At 43.2% G+C, this 25,744-nt stretch overlaps 1 protein-coding gene across 1 annotated transcript in view; it reads right to left on the reverse strand.

Moving 5' to 3' along the window:
- Positions 1-25,744, reverse strand: part of CDH2 (cadherin 2) — a 276,482-nt gene that overhangs the window by 3,329 nt on the left and 247,409 nt on the right. Inside the window, exons 13-15 of the mRNA XM_069220067.1 lie at positions 23,476-23,709; positions 14,507-14,646; positions 11,894-12,058 (exon numbers count right to left, since the gene is read on the reverse strand). Coding sequence (XP_069076168.1) covers positions 11,894-12,058; positions 14,507-14,646; positions 23,476-23,709 — 539 coding nt within the window. The remainder of the gene's footprint in view (positions 1-11,893; positions 12,059-14,506; positions 14,647-23,475; positions 23,710-25,744) is intronic.

Here is a 25,744-nt window from a genome sequence, read left to right on the forward strand (position 1 = left end):
AGCATGCCGCCCTCTGTACAGCATTATCTTTTTCCATGCACAACATCCTAACTGCTCAAAAACAGAAAAAAAGGGAATCGGCCTCACCGGGAATGTTTTTCAGAAAATAATTCTCATTAATGCCCTTCTTCGTAGATGCAAACATAAATTTAATGAAGGTTTGTGTGGCACTGCAACAATGCCACATGTCCCAATAAGTGGTGCTCCACAATAATATTGAAATTGCAATATTGACCTGCACTTGTATTGACGCCACGATATCATCTAACATCATAGTGTGAAGGTTAGTGTATGCGGAGTTAGGAACAGTAAATGGTAATTGCAATGTATTTAGTGCACGATCACAAGTATTTCTTGGCGCTGTATCCTGTATACATTGAAAGGTTATGGGCTGTAATAATGAAGATTAGGCAAAGAATTTGTCCTTCAAAAGAAAAAGTCTTCATTGTTTTCCTGAAAATAGGTAATTATGGCTGCTTCTAAGTGCGTGGCAAGTAAATTCTACAGTTTAGAGGCGACAGAAAATACATTTTCACCAAAGTCGTTGATATTTATTTCCCAGGCGAACCTGCCTGGGAGACTTAGGTCAAGTGATTTGTTTACAAGAAATCCCAATTTGTTAGTTTGTTTTCTATGATGGTTACTGATTTAAATTCATCGTGTTAGAGTTCGAGAGACAGAGTAATGTGTACTAAGGCTACAGAGTACCCTGGAAGCTTTGGATCGGAGTGTTTTCTTAGGACCGTTCAGAAGTACGACACTCCAATACTCCAATAATCCAGTCGGGATTGCATCAATGCAACAACAACCGGAGCCTAGAACTCCTTTTCCAAGAAAGTGAAGATTTTCTTCAAAGTTGATGCAGACTTGTGCCACCGCAATAGGAGGAGGACCATGGGAAGGTGGGCAATCAAGATCTGTTATATACATTCCTCTGGTGGAACAAGTACACAAATGTTCTTGTGTAGATGCTGAAGAGTAAGGGAAACAGGATTGAGCCCAATGATATATCAAACATGTTTTCTTTGTTCAGAGATAAAAGGATGGTGCATAACCATCTGCTGATGTAGGGCTAGAACATCTTTTTGCTAAGCCAGTGTTAGATCTTGAATACGGGAATATCAAAATCTTAGCAAATAAGATGTCATGGTCAATAGTATCAAAGGCTGCAGAGAGGTCCAGAAGCACTAAGGCACTTGGCCCACTTTGCATCATTAATCTCCGAGGATCATTTTAAGTTGGGGACCACTATCGGTTCGGTGCTGCTTCCTAGCCTAAAGTCAGCTTGTTAAGGAGCAAGAATCTCATTTGGTTCCACAGTCATGAAGCTGGGTAAATAAACATATTTTAAAGAGTTTAGAAAGAAGGCAAGGCAAACGAGGAATGGGACTAAAATTGCTGGGGTAAGTGGTCTTAAAGTGTTTTTTTTAATAAAGGTTTGGTGACAGATGGCTTCCAGTCTTAAGGAACTGGCCTGGTGCTCAAAGAGTAGTTGAGGAGCTGTACAAGGTGTTTCACCAGCATACCTGCAAGTTTCTGCATATATTTTTCAGGAATAGGAACTAGCGGTAACGCAGAGGGCCCAACTGTTTAAGATTAGTTCACTGAGGTGTGCTGTATCTAGTAGATAAAATCCTCCACCCCCATCCATCCCTGCATATGCTTAACATGAAAACATGTTGACACAGTAGCATGGAGTTGATATAACTGACACTGATACTGTGACAAACAACCCAACAAGCCAGCAGCATTAGGCACGCTATACTTGGCTTACTAATTACTTATCCCACTCAACCAAAGATGCACCAACCACATTTGTATGTGTTTTAGTACACCTCTGCCATACAATGCAAAAGAAAGCCATATTCTTTGTATGTATGCACTTCTTCAGTTGCCTTATGTGGATGCATGGGCTCTGGTTTGAAGCTCCAAGAACAAACAAGCATTTGCAATGCAACAGGTCTCGCGTTTGCTCATGTTAGAGCTGATCGCGTTGTAAACTCCTAACCCGACTTTTCATCTATCGGCAAAAGTGCTTTTATGTAAGTAACCCGAAAAAGTTAAATTAACTGTGTAAAGCGCTCGACTTCTGCCAAGCTAAATCGCGCTAGGAAAATAGAGAAAAAGTAGTCCACGATCCGACAGAAAACAGCGAGCCTCGCATGTTTTCTGTACTTGGTCGCTGCGCTCGAGGAGGGCTAACCACCCGAAAAGGCATGACGTGGGCATGCCTTCCACTAATGAAAGCAGGCAGATTTTACTATGCAAGCCCACGAACCAATGGAACACACTGGTGTGACGTCGACAGGGCTCCGAGCCCTTTTCTAAGAACTAAAGCGTCTCGCTGCGATACGCATGCGCATGCAACGCAGGCTCGACCCTAAAAAATGACATGCGTACCAAACGAAGATGAAGAATAAGATTTAAAGACCGCAAATTGAGAAGCGGTCAAACCGTTGATTTGTACTGTATTGTTTTGTTCATTTTATTTATATGTTTAGGGGGTATCTACATAGCGCCCAGCAGTAAACATAACTGCGCCAAAGCACCAATACCCCAACAAGAGAAAAAACTGCAGGAAGGAGGGAAAAATAAGAAAACAGACTCAAGTAAGCAGAAACGATGTGAGTGACAATTGAAACTGAATAAGAGTGGGAAATTCCCTAATGCAGAACTGCAATAAACAGACATTGGGTAAATAATGCTGTCAAATGCTTACATGGAGGGAGATTCGTGGGTTGCTGAAGTGACAGTCCAATTAGACGTATCCTCACCTCTACAATTCATGTAAGTTGTGACTCAAAGGAGCTGGCATGCTCTTGGTGGGAGAAGCTATCACCCCAACTTGTGAAGGTCTAAATCAGAAAAATAGAGCCAGGTTCCAGTGCCCACAACTTTAAAATAGGCCAGAAAAATGCAGGTCTTACCCTGATATATTTTAGCCCTTCCAAAGAATGTGGACAAAGCCCATACTTGGGTAATATGGAGTTAGGACATTATTAAAACTCAAGAATATTCTGTTGATTACCATTCAGCCTTGTGCATATTTAGGACACTGAAGCTTCAAGATTTGTGGAAATATCTAATTCAGAAAGGGTCTTTCTGATCCACTGACTCACAACTGGTTCACATTTGCCTGGGGATGGGGTACTGCATGAGGGTCGGGGGGCTCCAGAGGATAAATAATTGGGGGCCTATTTACAAGCGGCTTGCACCACGTCACTTTTTGTGACGCATCAGCGGCTGAGGCTGCAGGCACAAATCTAGAAGCATTGTTTTGAGGAGGTGCCTGGCTCCTACGTGGAGCTGCCTGGCTCCTACTTGGTGGGCGCCATTACTGAAAGGGTTTATTCCCTTTTTTATTCATTTTATGTTTTGAATTTCACACGTTTCTTTTAATTTGGTTTATGTTAGCAGTATTGTCCTTACACAGGGGAGCCTTTGTGTAGGACACGGGGTTGCTGGACCCTGTTAAGGTTTTATTTTACCCACCTGTATATCAATCCAGTATTGTCAAGTGCGAGGCCACGTCCCCTGGTACGACCCCTTCTATGGCAGGCTATTTTAACAAACTTCCAGCGTGCCACTAGAATGGCAAAGCCACCCCTAAGGCAAGCCCATCTGTGCCCACCCGCCCGCACCCTGATTGCGCGAGGGCTGGAACCCATGCCAGTTTTCAGAGCCACTGTCTGACTAGGAAATGTTATGACAGGGATCAACTGATGGCACTCAAACTAGACTGTAGGAATGCTCTCTGCTTGCCGTTAGATCTTAAAGTCAATAATCTTGACGCTCGTATTTTCTGTCAAAGTTGTGGTTTCTCAACAAATATTGAGGTCAGGAAGTCAGCTTCAATCAGAGTGGAGCTCCGTAAACAAGTACCTCACCTCCACTCCCTATTTAGCAACAACGAGAAAAAGGTAAGATGTGCTCTAATTAACGCTAGATCACTAGGCAAACACTAAGCGGCTGACTTCTTAGAGGCACATAAAATAGACATAATGTTCATCTCAGAAATCTGGGCAGGCACATCCTCTGAAGTGGCTAGCTATTATATACCAGACCAACATGTCAGCCATCTTTCAGCAAGTGACTCTTGCTCACGTTCCTGCTCCTTTAAAGTCATAATTCATCGGTCTTTCGATTTACCGTCCGCCTGGCACCAGGCGCATCTTAGTGCAGGCTATGAACCCGATATTGGAATCAGGGACGCTTGCCAGTGATTTCACCATTCTTGAGGACTTCAGTCATTACTTAGAAGAGCCTGCAGATAAGGATACAATAGCTTTATCGCAACTGTTGTAGGGCCTACTCATTTAGCAGGGCACTGCCTGGATGGGATTTTTAAGAAAATATCACTGGTTAAAAAATGTCAGCACTCTACCATTAACATGGTCTGATCACTATACGGTGGATTCGCTCTGCGGTGGCCACATTGGTCCCCCCCAAAAAGTCCTACACTAAGAGACACAAACCTTCTGCACCGAGGTTCAATGAAAACCTTAGATTGCTAAAACAATTGTTGCAGAAAGCAGGAGCAAAAGTGGTGAAAAGACTATTGCTTATATGAAAAAGAAATTTATAAACAGTATATGGTTGAGTATAAAACACTGCTGGCAAGTGAGAAAACATCTTACTTTACGTGCAAAATAGAGGGGGTAAGAAACTCAGTAAAATAACTTTATATTAAGGTTAATAAATTAATTTCCATTCCCAGCAGCAAATCAGTAGCCAGTAGCCAAACATTTTGCAATAAATTAGCTAAACTTTTTCAAAACAAGGTGGACGAGATATATAGCATTTTCGCTTTCACCAAAACTTCCTCCATTGGGAATGGCCGAACTCACAGGGATGGTGGCATGCTGGGGACAGCAGACCACCGTGTTTGTGACTGCTTTTAAATAAAGCAGTGTTTTTTATTTTTGAATGTAGCCCATTTTCCTTAGAGGAAAATGGGATGCATTTACAAAAGAAAATGAAAGGTTTTCTTTTCATTTTTTCAGAGCAGGCAGCTGCCTGGTCTCAAAAAATATTTTCGCATCCACGGTCACAAAACAATCACACATAGCACTGCGACTCCCCTTCCTAATTGCGACTCGCAACCCGTTTTTGCGATTCGGTAAAGAGATTACCGAATTGCAAAATTGGGTTAGTGCATTACAAAACGATTTTCTTTCTGCAAACAGCCCGATGACTGCATTTTGGAGAACAATGTGTTGAACTCTTCTCAGTGCGGCTTCAGAAGTGGCCACAGCACCGAGACAGCGTTGATTATAATCACGGAAGAAATCAGAGAAATGTTAGAACAGTGGGGAGTGTGGCCCTTATTCTCTTAGACCTTTTAGCAGCTTTTCATACTGTTATTCATGAGGTGGTGACTGGATACCTCCACTCCATCGAAGTCAATGGAGTAGCCCTTGCACTCCTTAGATCCTTTCTCTCGGGCCGAGAACAATCAGTGGCTCACAATGAATTCATGTCGGAACCATTTTCTCTTGACTGTGTGGTACCACAGGGTTCTTCGCTAAGCCTGACGTTGTTTGTCACTAGCTAAGCCATTCTCATTAGATCGTTTGGGTTCTTGATTGCATCTTATGCATGCAATACCCAAATTGTGGTATCACTAACTGAAAATGAACAAAGCCTTGGCTCCAGACTACACAACGGTATGCAGGCAGTCAGTGGCTGGATGGCCAAGAATTGCTGGAAGCTTAACTTGGGTAAAACAGAGGTTGTCCTATTTGGTAACCACAATGTCTTTTAGTTCCCTTCTTGTTGGTCGCTGAAACTGGGTGACCTTCCAGACCCAGTAAGGAAAGTTCGCAACCTGAGAATATAGGTCAACGATAAACTGACTTTTGTGGCTCAAGTAAACGTGGTCACTTCTGCTTCTTTCTACAGCCTTAAAACCTTGAACAAAATTCTTCTGTACATCCCTGGTCATCTACAGAAGATGTAGTCACCTCATAGGTCCTGTCAAGAATTGACCATTGTATCAGCCTTTAGATAAATATGCAAAAGCAACATCTAAACAAACTACAAACCCTGCAAAATGCAGCAGCATGTCTGTTGCTTGGAATACCAAAGTTTCAGTCAGCTTCTAAAGCACTAAAAAAATTGCAATGTCTGTGGGTCTGACAAAGAATTATATTTAAGACACTTTGTATCAGTTTCAATGCTCTTCATGGAATTGGGCCAGAATACTATCAAAGAAAATTTGAATGGTATACACTCTCTAGGAAGCTACTTTCCTCCACTTTTAGAAATGTTGCATTTGCAAGATTAAGACTTTCCTCGTGGGGAGGAAGAAGCTTTGTGACATCAGCTTCCAAAGCTTGGAATTCTCTACCAATTCAGATCAAATCAATTGATACCTTGCTCCCTTTTAGGAAAGCTCTAAAAACCTTTCTTTTCAGGTCCTACTGAACATGTCATCCCAGGCTTCAGTAGAGCTAGCACCAAGAAACCTTTGGGTATACGTATGCTTTAGAAATAACTATAACATAACAAGGCCATGCAAAGCCACTCTGCGTGGCTTTTCATAGCCTCGGGATATGGATTAAGGCAACTCAGTGCACGTCGCTGTGTGGCCTTAATTTGCGTCAAAGAAGCGTTCCATGGGTGATGGGGCAGGTGTTCCCACGCAACACCCATGGATTTTGACGCCTTTCCAGATTTACAAGAATTTGCAAACCTGGGAATGTGTCAAAAGCCTACGCCTCCCCAAAGGAAGCGTAAGGAAAATGCAAACGGAGAAACAACATTAATTCTTCTCATTTTTACCTCTTTCTATGGGTGCTGCATTCTGCATCACACATAGTAAGAGGAAATCGCCTCCAGTGATTGTTTTTGTGTAGGAAGGTGTCCCTTCCTGCACAAAAACAATCATTTCTACAATGCTGACACCCTTGCACCATGGTGCAAGGGTGCCTGTGTCAGCTCATTGCAGCCAATTGTGCGCCAGCGCAGGGGGAAAGGGCAGAGATGCACCGTATCCCATAGATGAGTCATATCTCATAGGTATGGCGCATTCCTGCCCTTTTCTTTTGACAAAGACCAGCGCAGTAAGAATCCTTGCAGCACTGTCCCTTGCCAAAACCTTGTAAATGAGGCCCTTAGTTCCCAAAAGAGATGCCTTTTGCTTTATATGAGATACAGCGCATTCCTGGCCTTTTCTTTTGACGAATGACAGTGCAGTAAGAATCATTGAGGTGCTTCCCTGCGCCAAAACCTTGTAAATGAGGCCCTTAGTTCCCAAAAGAGATGCCTCCTGCTTTCTAATGTACTTCCATACTATAGTTCTTTTCTAATTGTGGGTACTATTGTATGTATGTCTCCCATCTCACATTTTTAAGTCTGAGAATTCGATCATGCAAAGAGGCAGGACTGTATTGTTTAAATACTATTAAAGGTCTCCTGATCAACAAAACTACTAAATACATAAACAGGATTCAAGATGACCTGGAATATTTGTACCAGCTGCTATTCAGATGATATGACACTCAACTGGATAACTGTAACATGCTGTTCTTTGAAAATTGTCGACTGATAACCAGTGATTACTCAAAACATATATCACTTTATTGTACAATCTGCAACGCGCTGGTATGACTGAACTTTCAGCACTTGCCTATATCAACCTGTAATTGTTAATAAACATCAACATCTTTCTATTTTCCTTTTACATTGTAATGTTTTTTTATAAACGGCATACAACAAAAGTTACGCTTAAAAAACTTGCCTAATAAACTATTCCAAGTTTTCAAAATGAGTGATTCCCTACTCTGACTCGCTGACACAAGGCCAAGCATCACCTGAGCACAAAATTACATTTTGGACAATGGTTTCTAAATAAAAGTCTCTTCCTGTTACAGGCGCGGCTCCTCCGTATGGGCAGAGGAGCATCGCCCCCCTGCCAACTGCAACCGCTGCAAATCCTTTTACACGGAATGGATAATAAACTCTGTTTAAAAGGGGAAGGCATTGGAGGTGATGAGCCATAGTTTTTCACCATGAGAATGATGCTACACTCACTATCAACTGTTGAGGGTTTCACGGAAGGCATTAAGAGTCTTTGGTCTGATAGCGGAAATGTGTGACACACATTCTTTTGGGCCTGGGGCACCCACAGAAGGGGATAGGCTGAGCTTTAATATTTCGCAGAGGCTGAGATTAGGAGACAGGGCGTTGAAATTCTGCTTGCTCTGAAAGGTGTATTAGAACAGCTTTCATGGGATAAGACGTTTGCTACGGTTTTACCTGATGTTAAGTTTGGTCTGTTAGTTTTGCAGGATATATCTGTGGCCCCTGCCAATTAATATTATTATGTGGGTTGTATGGCACTCTTTCGTGAAGTTGGTGGCCAAACATGCTAACTTACATCTATCTCGACGTTTGCTGGGGTCAAAGGAAAGCAGGAATGTTGTAGCATGGTGCTGTAAGAGTGGTATGAGATGGGCCCAGCGATTGCATTTTTTGGCAGCTATTATGCTAAGGACGTAGTCGCCTGGGCCTTCTGGCAATTCATTTAGGAGAAACTGATTTAGTGCCACTGATGGGTTTGGGTTTATTAAAAGTGATGACGGCTGACTTGGTACGCAGTATAAGCCTGTGCGCAGGAGCATTTGTTATCTGGATCAAAACTGTTCTGAGGCGGACATGGGAGGTAGCTGGTTGCTATTGCGAAAGATCGTAAATTGAACAGGGAGTTTCAAGATTTTTCCCATCCTCAAGGCATGGGGTTTAATTGTGCATTTAATATTAGTCAGGGGGTATTTTCAGAGTGCATCGTTCTTCAGGAACAAACACTACTTACCGGAGCTCAGATAGTTTTTTCAAAGATTTTAGGGGGGAGGCCTTAGTATTAGGATAGTTGTTTTTTCTGGGGTACATTTTGTGGCAAAATAAAGGGGGGAGGGAACACCTGGACAGGTTTTTTATGGTTGGTAGGAGGGGAGCTGAGGAGTCAGTAGTTGGAGTTTGTTGGATAGTCATGGTGCAGGTGCCTGTAGAAAGGAATGAGGGAAGAGGTAACAATGTGGAAGGACAGGCACTTGACAGATAGCGTGAGGATGGCTGCTTGAGGGTCTGAGTTGGTTGTTTGGGTATTGTTGGGGCTCCCAGGGATTTAGGTGTCAGATTATACTTTGTATTAGAACTTCTTATTGTAATAATGTTTTAAGCTGATTAACTTACATACCTGCCCTATTAAATATCCTATATGTGGACGTTTCCTCCATCTCACCTGATTTTACATCAGAGTTTATGAAGCAAATGTAAGGTGAGAAACCATTCTTGAAATGTTTTACCACATGTGTTAACACAACCATCTGCCGCATTTCCAATTGTTTAAAATTATTTTAAAATGTATTTTAAATTCTGCAGCATGGACTTTTAGTATACATGCACAATTATAAACCTTGTTGCTGGTGACAAAAACAAATGCAAAACAATTTGACAAGTTTGCTAAAAAATGCAAATCAACACGGTAAATTTCTATATTAATTTCATCTGGCAATCCACTGTTCTGGCCCTTAAATCCAAGGCAAGACAAATATTTAAAGCACTTCATGAAGGAGATTTAATTTGGTGCCCTGCATGGTAATCTTATTTGATGAAACGCTTTTAGTTCCCGTCAAAGTATTCAGCTTCAACCATTTTAATAACTCAAAAGGTAATGTGCAAAGAAAATCAAAATTAATTTCTTGGTATTATTAAATTAATCCAACCTAATAAATGAATTACAGCTAAACTATAGTTTTGTTAGTCCATTAACTGGAAACTAGTGTATAATCCCTCTGGGGGAGATTGCGGTTAGGTCCGATAAAATGTTGTGCGTGTAAGTACTACACATATAAATAGGTTAATTGATACATCTTCTATTTCAATATGAAAGATTTATTTACATATGCCCACATTGAAAAAACACAGTCAATGTGTATACAAAATACTATATGATACATTCACAAATTTCTGCATATTTGTGACTAGGCTTGTACAGACTAGTTTTGTGCAAAATCGTGGGAACGTACTAAGCACATCTGTGTAAGGGCGTTCTGAAATTCCCTTGTTTAAATCATGAAAGTGCTCCTATGTGCCAAGAGGGGTTGGGATTTGGGCGCCATCTTACCCAAAGTCAGTAGTGACCAGCACACTCTCCAGCAAGGCCATTAGAAGTGACTGGGAATAACTTTTGGACATGCCGAGGGCGCTAGTATTCTACCTCCATATCATGTGGGAAGTATCAGTTTGAGGAAAATGTAGTTTAAATATCAAGGACCTAAATATCATAAAGGTAAGTGTTAATTATGGGTAATATCGTGAAGGTAAATATATATAGGTAAGTATAGACGTACTATACTCACGCCCACGTGTAGCTTGACTATATATGTGTTTATTATCAGCAGATAAAGAGTTACCACTAAATATATAGTTGCCTATATTTATGCCTACCTTAATCGTATTACCTGTAATAACCTATACAGACCTACATACACTTACCATCACAATAGGTTGGTCCTGGATATTTAACCTATGATATTTTAGCAGAGCGATATTTCCCACAGGGCACAGGTTTACAACTGTGGCGTCATAAGCAGTACAGCAGGGTGGAGTAAAGACTGTGCCACTCAATATAACTGGAAAACCGAAATGTGTTTTTAGGTTTAGCATTGGAAACATGCCCTTCCTTAAAATGGATCTTTTATTGGGAATTCCTGTGACTTTTTAAAAAACTCTTCCGCTACTAAAGAAAGAACTATGACTTCTCTTTAGCAGTGTTTTTTCGTGAATTGTTTTCTAGCGTCATACTTGGGCTCTTTACGAGCAAGAAATTCCTGTGCACATCCCTTTTGCTTATGTGCAACAGGCTAGACACACACTCTTTGCCACTGAGCGTGCTGCACGTAGCCTTTGGTGGGGTGCAGCAACCTCTGGGTGCAGGGTATGGCTCCCATCCAAAGCAATGGACCACTACACAAGATCTCTGGTCGCCTGCAGTAGACTCCGGGTGCAGTGTGTAGCCTCCCATCTTGCCTGTTGACCATTCTCTGTATCCCCAGAAACAACTGCAGGCTGTTGATTTTTTTTTAAGTGTGTGTTCCCGTCTTTTGACTCGAGAACAAATCGCCAACTAGTTTGAGAACTATTTTATGGTTCTTGGATGTAGCATGTCTACTTAAACATTTTTGTTGATAAAAAGCAATGTCCATTCAGCTGTGATGTCTCCTGATCTCCTTCTGAGTGGATGTGAGACCTGGTTGCTCCTCCTTGGCTCCCATTTATTTATTTTCGACAACCCAGGTTTGAGAACACTTCCCCAACCTTTCTTATCATATTATGGTAGCTACAGCAATATTTTCAATCAAAGAAACCCACTAGGGTTCAGCAGTCCTTGATTATGACACAAAATGTCGCCTTAGATCTGCTTTAATGCCTTAGATCTGCTTTAAGGTTCAAAATCGGTTCTCACAACACCAATTCCTACCCAGCAGTCACAATATGCCTAAAATTAACCTTCTGAATGCTAAGCTTTACCAACATGCTTATGCAAACTCATAAAGCAGCTCTTAATTTAGTAGTTAATCAAAAAATCAATTTCCTGTGCTAACTGCAACTTAACCATAACCACAGATTTTCTCCAACTTCTTTCCAATCGAAAAAAACTGTGCCACTCTGGGTTGATGTTTCTTTCAAACACTTTTTATCAAATGTGTGTACTTTCCATCAGCAATCTATCGCGCATGGTGTTCAGAGCGACATGCTTCTGATTTACTTTGCGTGTTCCTGCTTAACATTTTCCTCCCAAATGTACCAACCTCAAGGAAATTTAATTCCATATGAAAACACAAATCTCTTAATGAAGGGAGGGCTTGTTAGCTCTAAGTTCAGTTACCTCATTAATGAAGTCCCCAATATCACCAGGATGAGGGGCCGCTGATCTGACGGGATACTGAGGCTCTGCATGAATTGGTCTTTCGTCCATACGGCGGATTCCAACAGGTTTGATGGTGTCAGGTTCCAGAGTATCAGGCTGCTGAAGCTGGCTCAAATCATAGTCCTAAAAAGTCAAAGTACACATTAGGTTATTCTAAAGGACACTGCCTAAGGTCCTCTTTTTCAGAGTTGTAGTTCGATAGCCATGACTAGAAACTGCTTATTTTCCTTGGAAGCCCTCACAGGATTCCCCCCCACAATCACACGATTATAAGAGGCTACTTTGGACAAGGAATATGATATATTTTTTTTTTAATCCAACAATAGGACTGTTTCAAAGAGCCCATGTAGTTTGGGAAATAACTTATAGCATGCGTTATCTAAAACTATTGTGGACTGTCGTACTTTAATAAAAATGTATAAAAGTGCACTGTACGGAAGTCACTCCATTGTTTAGTGAACTGGAAAATGCACAATTATTCTAAAAATAGCAGTTTCATTGCCAAACTATGAGCAATGCCGTTCAGAATGAGATTTGCAAAAAAATAAGCATGTGCATGTGCATGTAAAAACCATTCTCTGGTGGCCGCCTAGTTGTCACTGCAGAAGAACTATTTGAAAAGTGTTTTAAAATGGAGTCTGAAGGTGCTTAAAACAAATATTGCGAAACCAATTCACTCATTCAAAAGCTTTATGCCATGATCAAGTGTTATTTACTCCTGGAAATTCAGGTAGTAAAGCAGAAGGCCACATTAGAGAAAACTATTTGTGGATTAGGCCTGGAACGATGAACCGTGAGACGACTATCTGGCGCTGAACGCACACAGGCAAACATCATGTAATTATTTGAGGTTTCTTAAGTTTCATAGCCTGATGTTAAGTCTCATGCTATGATTGAAAGATCTCACTGCCTTGTTTCGCAGTAAAGACACTGCAGTAAAAAATGCAATCGCTTTCTTAAGACGCAAAGGCTTTTTATGCACAGGGGGGGCGTGGCAGGGAAGAAAGAGTTTGTGAGTACAGGGCTTATGGGAAGCGTGCTAATCGTTTGTACACAAGTACAAACGTATGTTTAACCCTACTGCAATCACGGCATATTCATACTTTCAACCCGGCTCAGCGTGTGTCAAATGTGAGGCCTTATGTGTATACAATCCGACATGAGGTATTTAAAGCACAATGCTTTCACCAGCAGAGCCTGCCAGGCAGAACTCATTTTAACATTAAGACGTAAAATGTTTAATTTAAAAGTGCTTATACTTGCCGCCAGGTGCGTAAAAAAAAGGAGGGAGCAAACTGTGATGGGAAAACGCTTTTAGATTTGGCATTCATGCGGCACACTGCCAGATTATTACTTCTCGATCTGCTCCTTAAGGCGCAGCTGTTTGCTCGCCCTAGACCAAAGGCGAGCTCGTGGATTCTGCAAAGTCCAGAGGGACGTAACACTTTATTCTTGCAGCTCTTCTACATGAAGGCGGCCCCTGTTCTTGTTATCACCTCACTCTTGAACATCACGGTCGAACAGCACATCCTTCCAAAGTTTCACCTCTATGTCTGAACGGCATGCACACAGTGGTTTGAAACAGCTTGCAATCTAGATCAAGAGGCATATTTATCAGCTTGTCCCTAAGTGCAGCGCAGTTAGTAACCTGTGACAGGGAAAGAGCAGGAATGCACCATATTCAAGGCATAGGGCACCTTCCTAACTTTTCCCCCTGCGCTGGTGCACAATGGGCTACCAAGCGCCAACGCAGGCACCCTTGCACCATGGGATGCCTGTGTTGCAGGCAGGATTGTTTTTGTGCAGGAGGGGGCACCTTCCTGGACAAAAACAATCCTGGGAGGCATTCCTCTTTCTACATGTGCTTCAAAATTTAGCACACATAGAAAGAGGAAGAAATTAGGAGAAACAGAGATATTTCTCCTCATTATGCCTCCCCTGGGCTGGCATAAGATTTTGGTGCATCCCCAGGTTTTCAAGTTCTTATAAATCTGAGGATGCGTCAAAATCCATGGGAGTTGCGTGGAAACATCCAGGAAACACCCACGGAGCACTTCCCTAGCGCAGAATAAAGCAACACATTGATGTGTGCTGCGTTGCCTTACTTCAGATTTTTGAAGCCCTACTTCAGATTTTTGAAGCCACTCAGAGCCACACAAAGTGGGTTTTTGTGGCTTCAAAACTTTCACTTTAAGGCTTGTGTGGCTCTTGAACCAAGCTGTGTGGCGCAAGAGCAATGCAAACCTGGTCATAAATATGGCCCCAAGTGTTTAACTCTCAGTCCCTAGACACACATGCGGGGACACTGCTTTTAGGGACTAGAAGAGATGCTCTCTGAACAGCCTCTCTGCCATACCTTATTACAGTAGGAATGTAAAGCCATGCAAAAGGAATTAACATGTGGCACAAGATCTCCTGGGCCATAGATACTAAAACACTTGTGCAATGAAACCTGATTCCACAGACAGCTCAGTATTTCACACTTTTTTACTTGTTGTCCACTGACATTTATATCCTTGCTACAGAAGTGAATGTTGCCCACTATGAAGGACCAAGAGAGACATTACTTGCCTGATCCTCTTCGCCGCCTCCCTCTTCATCATACTTCAGAATGTTATCCCTTACGTCATCCTCAGGGTCAATGAGCAGCTGCTTGGCTTGTCGCTCCTTGTCGCGGCGTTTCATCCATACTACAAACATCAACACCAAGACTAGCGGAGATAGGAAGGAAACAGAAAGAGCATTGCAATTTTTGAATAATCAACCTTAAAAAAAATGAAGAGGTTCTACAGAGAAGGTAGAGGAAAAATAGAGGTATTTATGCGAGAACCATAGAAGAGCAATTTGTGCCAAACACAGACTTTTGTTACAGTAAACCATTTTCATAACTAAAAGAACTCATCATCTGGTAAATATTGACATTAGACTGTCCATCACCTAACCGTGTGGTTAATATAAATAACACATCTTTCAGAAATTACAACATATTGTATTAAGAATTTACAATTCTCTTGTTTCTGTAAATTTAAAATAAAACTTTGCTTCATCATTTATTGAAAGCCCATATCACCAGACAAAAACTCAAAGGTACAAGTAATCAGCCAACAATTTCACAACGTAACAGTATATGTGACAGGATGGAAGCCTCTGAAGAGCAGGCAGCGGTTCACAAAACATTTTTCATTGGCGCTATTGTATGTCCTTGGTTGTAAGTAAGGCTTTGTCAAAACACCGTTTTTTACAGTGTTATGAAAGCAGATTTGTGAAGGCCGTAATATGTGAACTCTTTTGTGTTGCATTTAGTTATGGCAATTTGTTGTTTTTTAATGCTGCATTTCTGAAATGTGTCAGGGGGTTGTATTGTGGTTGTTGTGTTGCGTTTTGATGTGTTGTGCCCCATTTATTTTTGTGTTGTTATTTTGCTTTGTTTAATGTTGTGTTCAGCTGTGTTCTGTACTGACATTAGGGATGCCAACAAATGTGGCTCCATTTCCAGCCAAAAACAACACAATCTTTTAAGGAGCCATGACACCCAACCATTTACCACATTCTGAGCCGATAAAATAATGCTGCTTCAGCTAATCTATTCACGTCACTAGTGAGCCCAAAATTGTGGCAGAGACCATGACTTAAATTAGCACTCCCAGTGCTCATTTTACGCCCCACTAATTTAAAGGCAAATGAATATTTAGAGTCAATGCGGCTTTGTGGATCAGTCAGAGTTGGCAATGGTGAATTCAAGAAGTTACCGAAGTTGCAGCAATGTTGCTACATGGAATGGCCCGGATCTTGCCAATCGGTTTTAGGTAAAAAAAAACACAAGGACAACGCTGCGTTTAATGTTCTCTGGAAAGGTCACATAGAAGTTCATGCAAACTTTAAGCGAGTAACAAACAGTGGAGAGCGGGCATTCAAATACAAAGATTTTAATTTCAGAATCCTAGAAGGGAAATTTTTGGCAGGCTGGTTCCAATTTAACAAGAGCAAGGCCATCAGTTCCTGAAAAGTCTACGAGCCAATAAAAAATGAGGTATGCCTTCCCACCTCAACTAATTTAGGAGCATAGTTACTTCTGGCAATACGTTTTCAGAAGGGAAATCATAGGCATATATGGAGGACAATAATATATGGGATGGAAAGAGATAAACACTTTGAAGTAAAGACATTGGCAATATATTGATCAAAATGTCAGGAGAATAGGCCAGGCAGCTGAATGTTAAGGTTTCTGATTCGTATGTTTTTATAGTATAGTGCCACAGTGACTATTTATATCCTATCACTGATCTGCTAGAGCCGTAGTGCCAGGGGAGAGCAATGGACTTATGCACCAACTTTCTGCACACACAGGGTACTTTGGTGTTACAGAACACAGGCAGCACAGGTGACCATGTGGCATCGGCGCTATCCTAAAGATGTGTTCCCTCATTTGCATGGGGGCGCGGCCACATGCAAATGAGGGAACCAACTTTGTCTCTGCGCCACTGCCATATAATGGATGTGAGCGCAGTGGCAAAGAGGTCAGGAGGCCCCCTGTTATGCACCACAAAAAGTTGACATACAGCCAGTTTGCCCCCCAAGGGTGCACTTCTACAGACAGGAAAGAGGGTATTATGGAGCACACCCAGACTACCTACAGGCGGGTGCTGTCACTCACTGCACCCATCTGCAGGGAGATATCTGCCCCCCCTTGAAAGTGCAACATAAGTACTGCTGTGAAAGGTGGCTTGGCTGCTTCAATCTGCTGGTGTAGCTTTCACTAAAGTGCTGCCCCCAGAGCAGGACGCATACATGTCTGCCCAGAGACAGCACATTATTAGTAATAGGGTGTGTGGTCCTGTTCCCACATGATGCACCTAGATAAAAGTGAGCAGTTGGACAAACAGGGACAGTGTGTCTTTACTGTAATAGGGCCCCTGAAGCAAACTTATGCAAATTTGCAGAAATCAAAGACCGTTGCAATCACTGACATGGCATATTATTCTTTGTAAAAAGCTATTTTTTAAATATCTTTATTAGTTTTTTCATTTACAGCATTGCACAGGCATTGCAACAACTATTAAATCAGGTGCCAACAATGTACCAAATTTCAAAAATTTTAGCGAAACAAAAAAAAAGGAGACCGTCATACACACCCACACCCACCCCAGAGTCTCAGAAAAGGGTAAATACAGAAACCTCTACTTAATGTTTAAGATTCACAATGATGGTTACAATAAAGCTCTCAAGTCCCTCACAATGCCACAGTGAATTTAGGGAAGGCGCAGCCCTCTGGGAATGGGGAATATCACAGCATCTCAACCAACCACCCCATACATTTTGAAATTGCTATGAGCACCCCATGATCTTGTAAGTTACCCTTTCGGCCACCATGCACATGTCTATCCCCTTCTTCCACTCTGACAAAGTTGGGGCCCCAGGTGCCCCCAATGTCTAGACACATCATGCTTGGCCACCACCAGACCTAAGAGGCAGAACAAAAGTTGAGCCCTAGACACATCTACATCTCCTGGTATTTCCAAGAGAACATACTTAGGATCAAGAGGAAAGAGCTCTCCTATCATCTGAGTCACTTCACTCACCACGTGCACACAATAGTCCTGGACATCTGGGCAACTCGAGAGCGTGTGGAACTAGGAGCGCCTCACTTCACTACACCAGAGGCAATTGGAGGAGGGCGACCAACCCATACGGTGTAACCGCTACTTATCGTAGTACAGCCGATGAAGGATTTTCAATTGTATAAGGCAGAGGCGGGATTTTATCGCCACCTCCCATGGGTGCATTAAAGCCGCCTCCCAGTCCAAATCTGCTAGGTCGCCCACCTCCAGACCCCATATCTCTCTTAATTTAAGTAACCGATCCGCGATATAATTGTTGAGAGTTTTAAAAGTAGCAGATATAGCTTTAGAGGACAACTCCTCTTGTAGGAGTCGCCCTTTAAGTGGCATCTTTTCTGCTCTCCAAGCATGGCGCAACTGGGCATACTTCAGAAACTGATTGGAGTGCATCGAGTAAGTCTGTCAGAGGGACGTGAACGGTCTCAACTCACCCTCTGCTAGGAGGCCTCCCACCCTGGAGATTACAAACAGGTCCCAAGTGCCAAACCCTCAAAGTTTCCCAATTTCCTTCAGCTGTGCCCCTTCCCAGAGTGGCGTCACTTTTATCAATTTGCAAGCCCGTCCTATATACCCACTGGCTCTTCGCCAGACCTCTATTACCACTCCTGTTGCTGGAAGCAGTTGTCTCACTTCCTTACCACCCATAGAGGGAGTGGAGACAAGAGAGGTCAGTGAATTCACTGCGCTGTAGCCTAAAAACTGAATGGTCCTGGGGCGTGAATAACCACTCATTCACTGCCACTAAATGTACCGCCCAATAATAGGACCGAACGTGTGGAAGCGCAATAACCCCATTATAAGGATTAGGCTGGAGGGAGGTGAGGGCTATCCTCAGGTGTTTGCCACCCTACAGCAGAGGGCACTATCCAACTCAGTGAAAACTGCCTCGGGACTGGGTAGTAGGGGTTTTGCATGGCAGAGTAGTTTTGGGTCCATGATCATTTTAAAAATAGCTACTCTACCAATCAGTGTGAGGGGGAGCGCACACCATCTCTCCACCTAGTCTTGGAAGGTTGTCATTACAGTCAGCCACTACCTGCAGCTCCTGAGGGAGACCTGTGAGAGGGAGTGAGGGGATAACAGAGTACAGGTTTATTCCAAATAATGAGGTAGCCCGAGTGTTCCACAAATGATTCAAAGGCTAAAAGGATCAGTGGTATGATGGTCGCTGGTTCGGTAACATAGAATAGGGTGTCATTGACGTACAGTGAGATTTTCTCTTCTGTGCTGTCAATCTCCAAGAGTATGAATTCTCGGATGTCCCGATGGGAGTGTACCATTGCTGCGCGCAGCTCAATCATAAGGGCAAACTAGAGGGACGACAGGGGACACCCTTGACACATGCCACGTTGTCTGGGAAAGCTCGACGAGAGAACCTCATTTACCCAGACTGCCGCCGTAGGGGACTTATACAGCAAGGAGATCCACTACTGAAAATAGGGTCCGAATCCAAATAGGCTGAGTGTCTGGAGGAGAAAGGACCAATGTAAGGCGTCAAGCACTTTTTCCGCCTCTAGAGCCAAAAAGATGTGGGAGGCGCTCTCTGGGCCACCATCGACATCCAATTGAGTAGTGGCCGAAGACTGAGGCACGTGAGCAGGGCTGGCATGAAATCGGATTGATCGTGGTTTACAAACGGGACAATGACCGTTAGAGGTTGTACAGCCAGGATTGTAGCCAGCACCTTTACCTCAATGGTCAGCAAAGATACGGGGTGATATGAGCTACATGCGGTTTTAGACTTCCCTGTTAGTGAATCACAATGATTGTGGCACCTTAGAGGTCAAGCGATAGTGAGCCTCAATCTCACGATTCCTTGAAAAGGTTGAGCAGATGGGAGGCCAAGAGGCCTGAATACCGTTTAAAAACTCTGCTGCGAGACCATAAGGTCCCGGCGTTTTACCCGATCTCAATTTGGCGATTGCCGTTGTCACTTTCTCGAAAGTAATGTTGTGTTCAGGTCTATCCGATATTCAGGGGTCAGCACTGACAGTTCCACTCTGGCCAGATTCTCTAATCTCCGGGAAGCATCTGCCAACGGACAGGCCCAATAGAATGAGGAGGAGTAAGCCGCAAAAGCATCGACTATGGCCGCATCGGATGAGTGGGGGGGGTGCCAGTGTCATCCACTATACTGCGGACCCATCGGGACACCTCTTCCTGCCTTCAGAGCCAGGCCAACAACTTGCCTGCCTTGTCACCAGCATCATAAATGGGGTGTTGTCTTGCCAACAATTGCATATGGGTTTCCCTGGTGGCCTGGTCTCACTACATACGTCAGAGCACTTAAAGGGAGCGCAATGCACTGGGGTCAATGTGGGCCCGAGGGAAAGTGTCAAGGGCCACAGTTTGGAATTCCAGGTCCTCAGTTTCCATCACTTCTCTTTTTTTCTTTTGGGAGATGGCGTTCTGTGCCTTGTCTCTTAATACCGACTGCAGGCCTCCCTAAGGACCACTGCGGAGTCCACCAACCCCTGGTTTTCATGGACATATAGCTGTGTGTCTACTGTAATGTTATTCAGAATTTCCACATCTTTAGGTCCCATGCTTTCAGTTTTCAGCTAGAAATTCACGGGCAGCCCATACCTTCATAGTAAACCAGAGTAGGGAGTGGTCTGACAGGCCCCTCGCCAGATACTCTGCCCGGATCACCCTTGCCACTTCGCCAACAGGAACAAAGAGATAGTCAGGCCGAGAAAAGACTTTATGTACTCCTGAAAAATAGAAGTAGTCTCTACATAAGGGGTGTTGGGAAAGCCACATGACCCAGAGGGTGTATAAATCTTTCCAGAGGAGTGGGCCCCATTGAAACCACAGCCAGCCTTGATCGATCCATAGCTGGGAGCAAGACAAGACATTATTAAAGTCACCCCCCACTTATGAATGGCCGATGTGGTTTCCAAAAGGATCGCCATCACCTGATCATAGACTGGCTGTCGAAGGCCGGGTTGCGCATAAACACTAATCAGCATGATTGACGCTCTGCCCCAGGTACCCTGGACTCCCATATATCTACCCTGCTCATCAACCCAGGTCCTGGAAATGAAAAACAGGGGGAGGGGGGTTTCTTACAAGCATTGCCACACCCCTCGCGCTGGAGGTGTACCCCACATGTGCCAGTACTGTATAGGCAGCTCTGCCCAGGAAGCAACATTGGATCCCCCTCAAATGCATCTCCTGAAGCTAGACAATGTCAGGCTGTTGGTGTCCTATATATTGTGTAACCAAGCCCCGTTTCACTTTACTACTCAACCCACTGACATTCCAAGACATGACATTAAGATGTTGGGTGTCATGCAACCTACCCTGCATCCTGTGGTGTTAGCCAAGAGGGTGTGGCTGGTTTCACCAGTCATCCGGCAGGTGTCATGAAGGAATTCAGAGTCCACCCCTTAACTAAACTAAGTCCAATGACTGTCTTTTTAACTGAAAGCCAAGCTGGCATCACTGTCACCCCACCACCCACTGCCCCTCACAAATATCAGAAACAATATCAACTCGAAAACCATTTGTGTAGAAGGCAATAGAGGTCTGTCGCCCACCCTCGGACCCCGAAGGCCCTGGTTACCCCCAAGGATGGGATACAGTGTATTTAAAAAGTTGCACATGTACATTTAAGTTTAACATGTCCTGGTATTGAATAACTCTTAAATTCATTTCACATAGCAAGGACTATCTCTCTCATGGACTAGTATGGGGATTATCTTAGGACATATGTTAAGTGTAATGTCCAATTAGAAAAAGCTAGAAAAATGGAGTTTGGTGTCTCTGGCCTCACAATTTGAAAACACATTTTTTGTAAAGGTAGTTTTTAAATTGCTGGTCTGAAAATGCCACTTTTAGAAAGTTGGCATTTTCATTGACCATTATGTGCCTTACCCTACCTCCAATCTACATCTGATCTGTTTAAGGTTTAAGTGTCACCTAAATCTGTGCATTCCTTCCAGAGAGCCATAAAACAGAGGACCCTCAGCTGTCCCCACATTCCATCTGCATACTGTTGGGCCTTCCTGGGAATGAAGGGTGGAGGGGCTCTAATTTACACTTCAAAGGGCAGTTGCCTGACCCCACACAAAAGACTGATAACCCCCCACAGACCTCCTGGCAGACTGGATTGGGCTAAAACAGAACCAGGGCACATAAAAATCACTCTTTAAAGCCCCCCACACACACTTCGAAGGCACATTTGGGTATAAGTACTGGACCTCTGACACTATGTATTTGGAACACTTCTGGACTGAGGACATTCTAACAAGAAGAAGGACCATGGTATTGTCAGGAGGTACTGTCACTTTGCCGTTTGCTCTGCTGTGTTGCATGCTATTTCTTGCCTGGGAGTCAGCGGATTGGGTCTAACTCTCTACAGCCTGCAATCTAAAGTTTCTCTAAGGGCCTGTCTGAACTTTCCTCCTGTTTGTGAAGTCTCACGGATATCAAAGACTTCACCTGCATCTTGCTACCAGCACTTGGGCTCCTCTGCAGTGAGTCCTCCTCTGCCAAGTGGTGCCAAATCCAGTCCTGGGCCCTTGGAGGGCAGTGTGGTGCTGCAGCACAAGAAGTGATGCAATGACACAGGTGAGTCACTTGAAACCGATATATCCTGCTGCAGAAACAATGCTTTAATGCTGCCTGTACCAAATTCGCGGACTCTGCTCGCTGACTGCACAACACAACGACCCCGACTTACAACGCAGCCCGGACTTGGCTGACACAGCACTGACGCCTCTGAACCAGTACTTATCGCTGTTGGACATAGATACATCACCGACATGGCCCGATCAGGAAACTATGCATTGCCTGCAAGCGCAACGCATCCCCTCCTCTGGATCAATGCATTGTCCCTGAGCATCGACGCAACAAAGGTACTTTCAGAGGGTATACATGACTCCTGTACCCGGCCTGCTCTCTATCACAGTCGGACTGCACTTTTGAATTTTCCCCAGTCCAGCGTGACCAGATAGTTGTGGTTGGAGCTTTTGTCTTCTTAGCACTGCATTTTGATTTAATCTTTGAAAATGCATAACTTGCCTTGTGTATGTTGGAGATTTGTCCTTGTTTGACTCAGATAAATATTAGCTATTTTTCTAAACTGGTATGGAATCCTACTGCTACTGTGTGTGCGCACAAAAACTTTACACATTGCCTCTTTACTTTAGCCTGGCTACTCTGGGCCAAGCTACCAGTTGGTAAGCAGAAGTAAACTTTTAGTGTGTATCTTGCTTGCCCTGACTAGGATTGTGGTCCCTACTTGGACAGAGTGCAAACCCCTGCCAACTAGAGACCCGATTTCTAACAGTCTCACAATACTTAAGTGCCATTAAATTGCCTACTGCACCATTCATTAAGGTTGTCATGACAAAGTCTCATTAATGATTACTTAGAATAGGCTTCCACAGGCAGAAGTGATTCTTTACATTTCTAGCCATATTGCTTTAGGAGTACATGCATATTGCTGGCAATTTCCAATAATGCTGCTTGTTTGGCTCACATTCCTAGATAACAGTGGAAACTCACATATTTGCAACTGATTCCCCATTCAGCAGACGTTCTGAATAGTGCATGAGACCAGTAGACATGTTAAGCCAAGGATTTGGGCTTTTGCACATGATAAGAGTGATTCCAATTATGCAAGGGTATGGTGAAAACTTTCATCCACATGGGATAAAAAATTACTTGGGAAGTACATGCTGTTGCAATTGATGAGATGAGATGAAAGAATAGCACACAAAAGGGTCCTACTATCTGGTAATTGTGCCAGTGGAAGGAAGCACCAATACTAGGGCAGGTTTACCTCAGTGGTTCAAAGAATAGTTGCAACTACATTGATAACACTTGTAATGATAAACACAAACTGGTTTTAAGGAACATTGGGCAGCACAAACAAAACTAAAGAGAAAACATTAAAATAAAATGAATGCTTACTCAGAAGGATAATAATGCAGAGGAGGATCGCAATGATGGCACCAGTTCCCAAGCCCGCACCCACAATCGGGGCCACTCCGCTGCAGTCGCCATTGGTGTCACAGGAGCAAACCTTAACTCTGAGGATTGAAGTGTTGGACATGGGAGGGTTTCCAGAATCAGTGATAATGATCTCAACATTGTAAAGGCCGCTCTCCAGGGATCCGCTCTTTAGAGTGAGCTGTGCATGGTCTCCTAGAGAAGAAGACAACAAGTTAGGGGTTCAGAGACAGATCATGCTTGTGCTACAGGTTTTCACTGGACAGAGGCAGTGAAATATGAAGACCAAATTACTGCTCATAGTGAAAATAGCGATAACTTCAATTTGACCACATGACGTTGCAGTCAGAACTTGATTTTCCAATTTAAAAAAAAGACTTCACAACCATATATTTACCTTAGCTTATTCTTATACTTTTGAGATTCATTTGTCAGAGACTTTTAACACAGAGCAATGTTCTAATTATTAGTATGTTATAAAGTAAAACATCTCTTTTTGTTATGTTTTTCGAAAATGGCCAGGAATGTGCCATATTAATGGGGAACGAATTATGTAGTACAAAGTGAAAGGGGCAATAAGGAAGATAAGTAAATAGAAAATGAAGATAATTTTAAAACAAGTACAAAGATTTGTTTTACAAATGAAGTCAACATTCATAAATCATTGTGATTAATATTAGTACTGATACTAACATTTTTCACTTGATTTATGGCTAGGTAAAATAAAATAGTTCTTATGTAATACTAAGCAACATGAGTGAGATTCGGCCATACTTTCTGCACACACTAATCACACCAAAACATAGGCAAGATCATCAAAACATGTAAATACCAGGGATTGATAGAATGGATATATAAGAACAAATTACATGCTGAACTAAGTTAATTTATGAATCAAAGCGGAATACCGAAGCTGAGGGCAACAGGCAGTAGAGTTCGGTACTGCCACTCAAAAGTCAATGTACATCACATGTGTTACATTAAATGGGATTAAATAATACAAAAGAACTCACAGAAAACACTGCAAGCCACTAAAAAGTTAAATAGTTAAAAAAGAAGCCAGAAAAGCAGCCCTCGTATTAAGATTGGAATCCTGCTCCAACTCCGGCAAATAACTTTTCAACATTTTCAGACAATTTTTCAACCCAACTGCAGCCACCAACACCATCACCCCTTCACAGGACCTCTGCAACAACCTCTCCAACTTCTTCCACAATAAAATACTCAAGATCTACAGTAATTTCAAACTGCAACCAAGATCTGAGGACATTATCGGGCATCTGCTCACCACCAATAAGAACGATGATCAACTAGTAAACTGGAACCTCCTTGCGACAGAAGATTCCACTGGAATTCTGAAGACCATCTATTCAGGGCCCCTCAGTGACCCATGCCCTCACCACATGTACACCGTGGGAGGAACACTAATCTCAGCCAACCTCAGCACAATCATCAACATCTCCGTCCTAAACAGAACCTTACCAGATAACTGGAAACATGCAAAGGTGACAACTCTTCAGAAGAAACCTTCGGCAGACTTGGAAGGACTCAGCAAATACAGATCCATCTTGCTCCTACCTTCACCATCCAAAGTTATGGAGAAAGAGATCAACAGGCAACTCTTCTCCCACATGGAGCAGCACCACCTCCTCAACATCACTCAGTCAGGGTTCCGCAGCAACCACAGCATGGAAACTGCCTTCCTGGCAACAACAGATGACATACGGACCATCATGGACAGAGGGGAAACCGCTGCTCTCATCCTCCTCACACTCTCAGTGGCTTTTGACACTGTATCCTACATCACACTCATCTAAAAAATTCACAACTCAAGAGTTCAAAAACCCACCCTGAGATGGATCACCTCTTTCCTCTCTGACAGAACATAACGAGTCAGACTTCCCCCATACACCTCAGAACCCAATAAGCTAGTTTGCAGAGTCCCCGAAGAATCCTCCCTCAGTCCAATCCTTTTCAACAAGTACATGGCACCCCTCATCAGCATCATAAGAGCGCTTGACATCAACATTATCTCCTTCACAGGCGACACACACCTCATCCTCTCCTTCACTGACAAGAACAGCATCACCAGGACCAATTTCACTACCTGCACGACCAACGTGGCCAACTGGATAAAACTTAACAGGGACAAAGCTGAGATCCTGATCTTCGGAAAAAGAGTTTTCCATGGGACTCCTTAAGGTGGCCAGCTGAAATGGGACCAAGGCGC

Source organism: Pleurodeles waltl, chromosome 2_2 (assembly GCF_031143425.1).
Source record: "Pleurodeles waltl isolate 20211129_DDA chromosome 2_2, aPleWal1.hap1.20221129, whole genome shotgun sequence".
NCBI lineage: Eukaryota > Metazoa > Chordata > Amphibia > Caudata > Salamandridae > Pleurodeles > Pleurodeles waltl.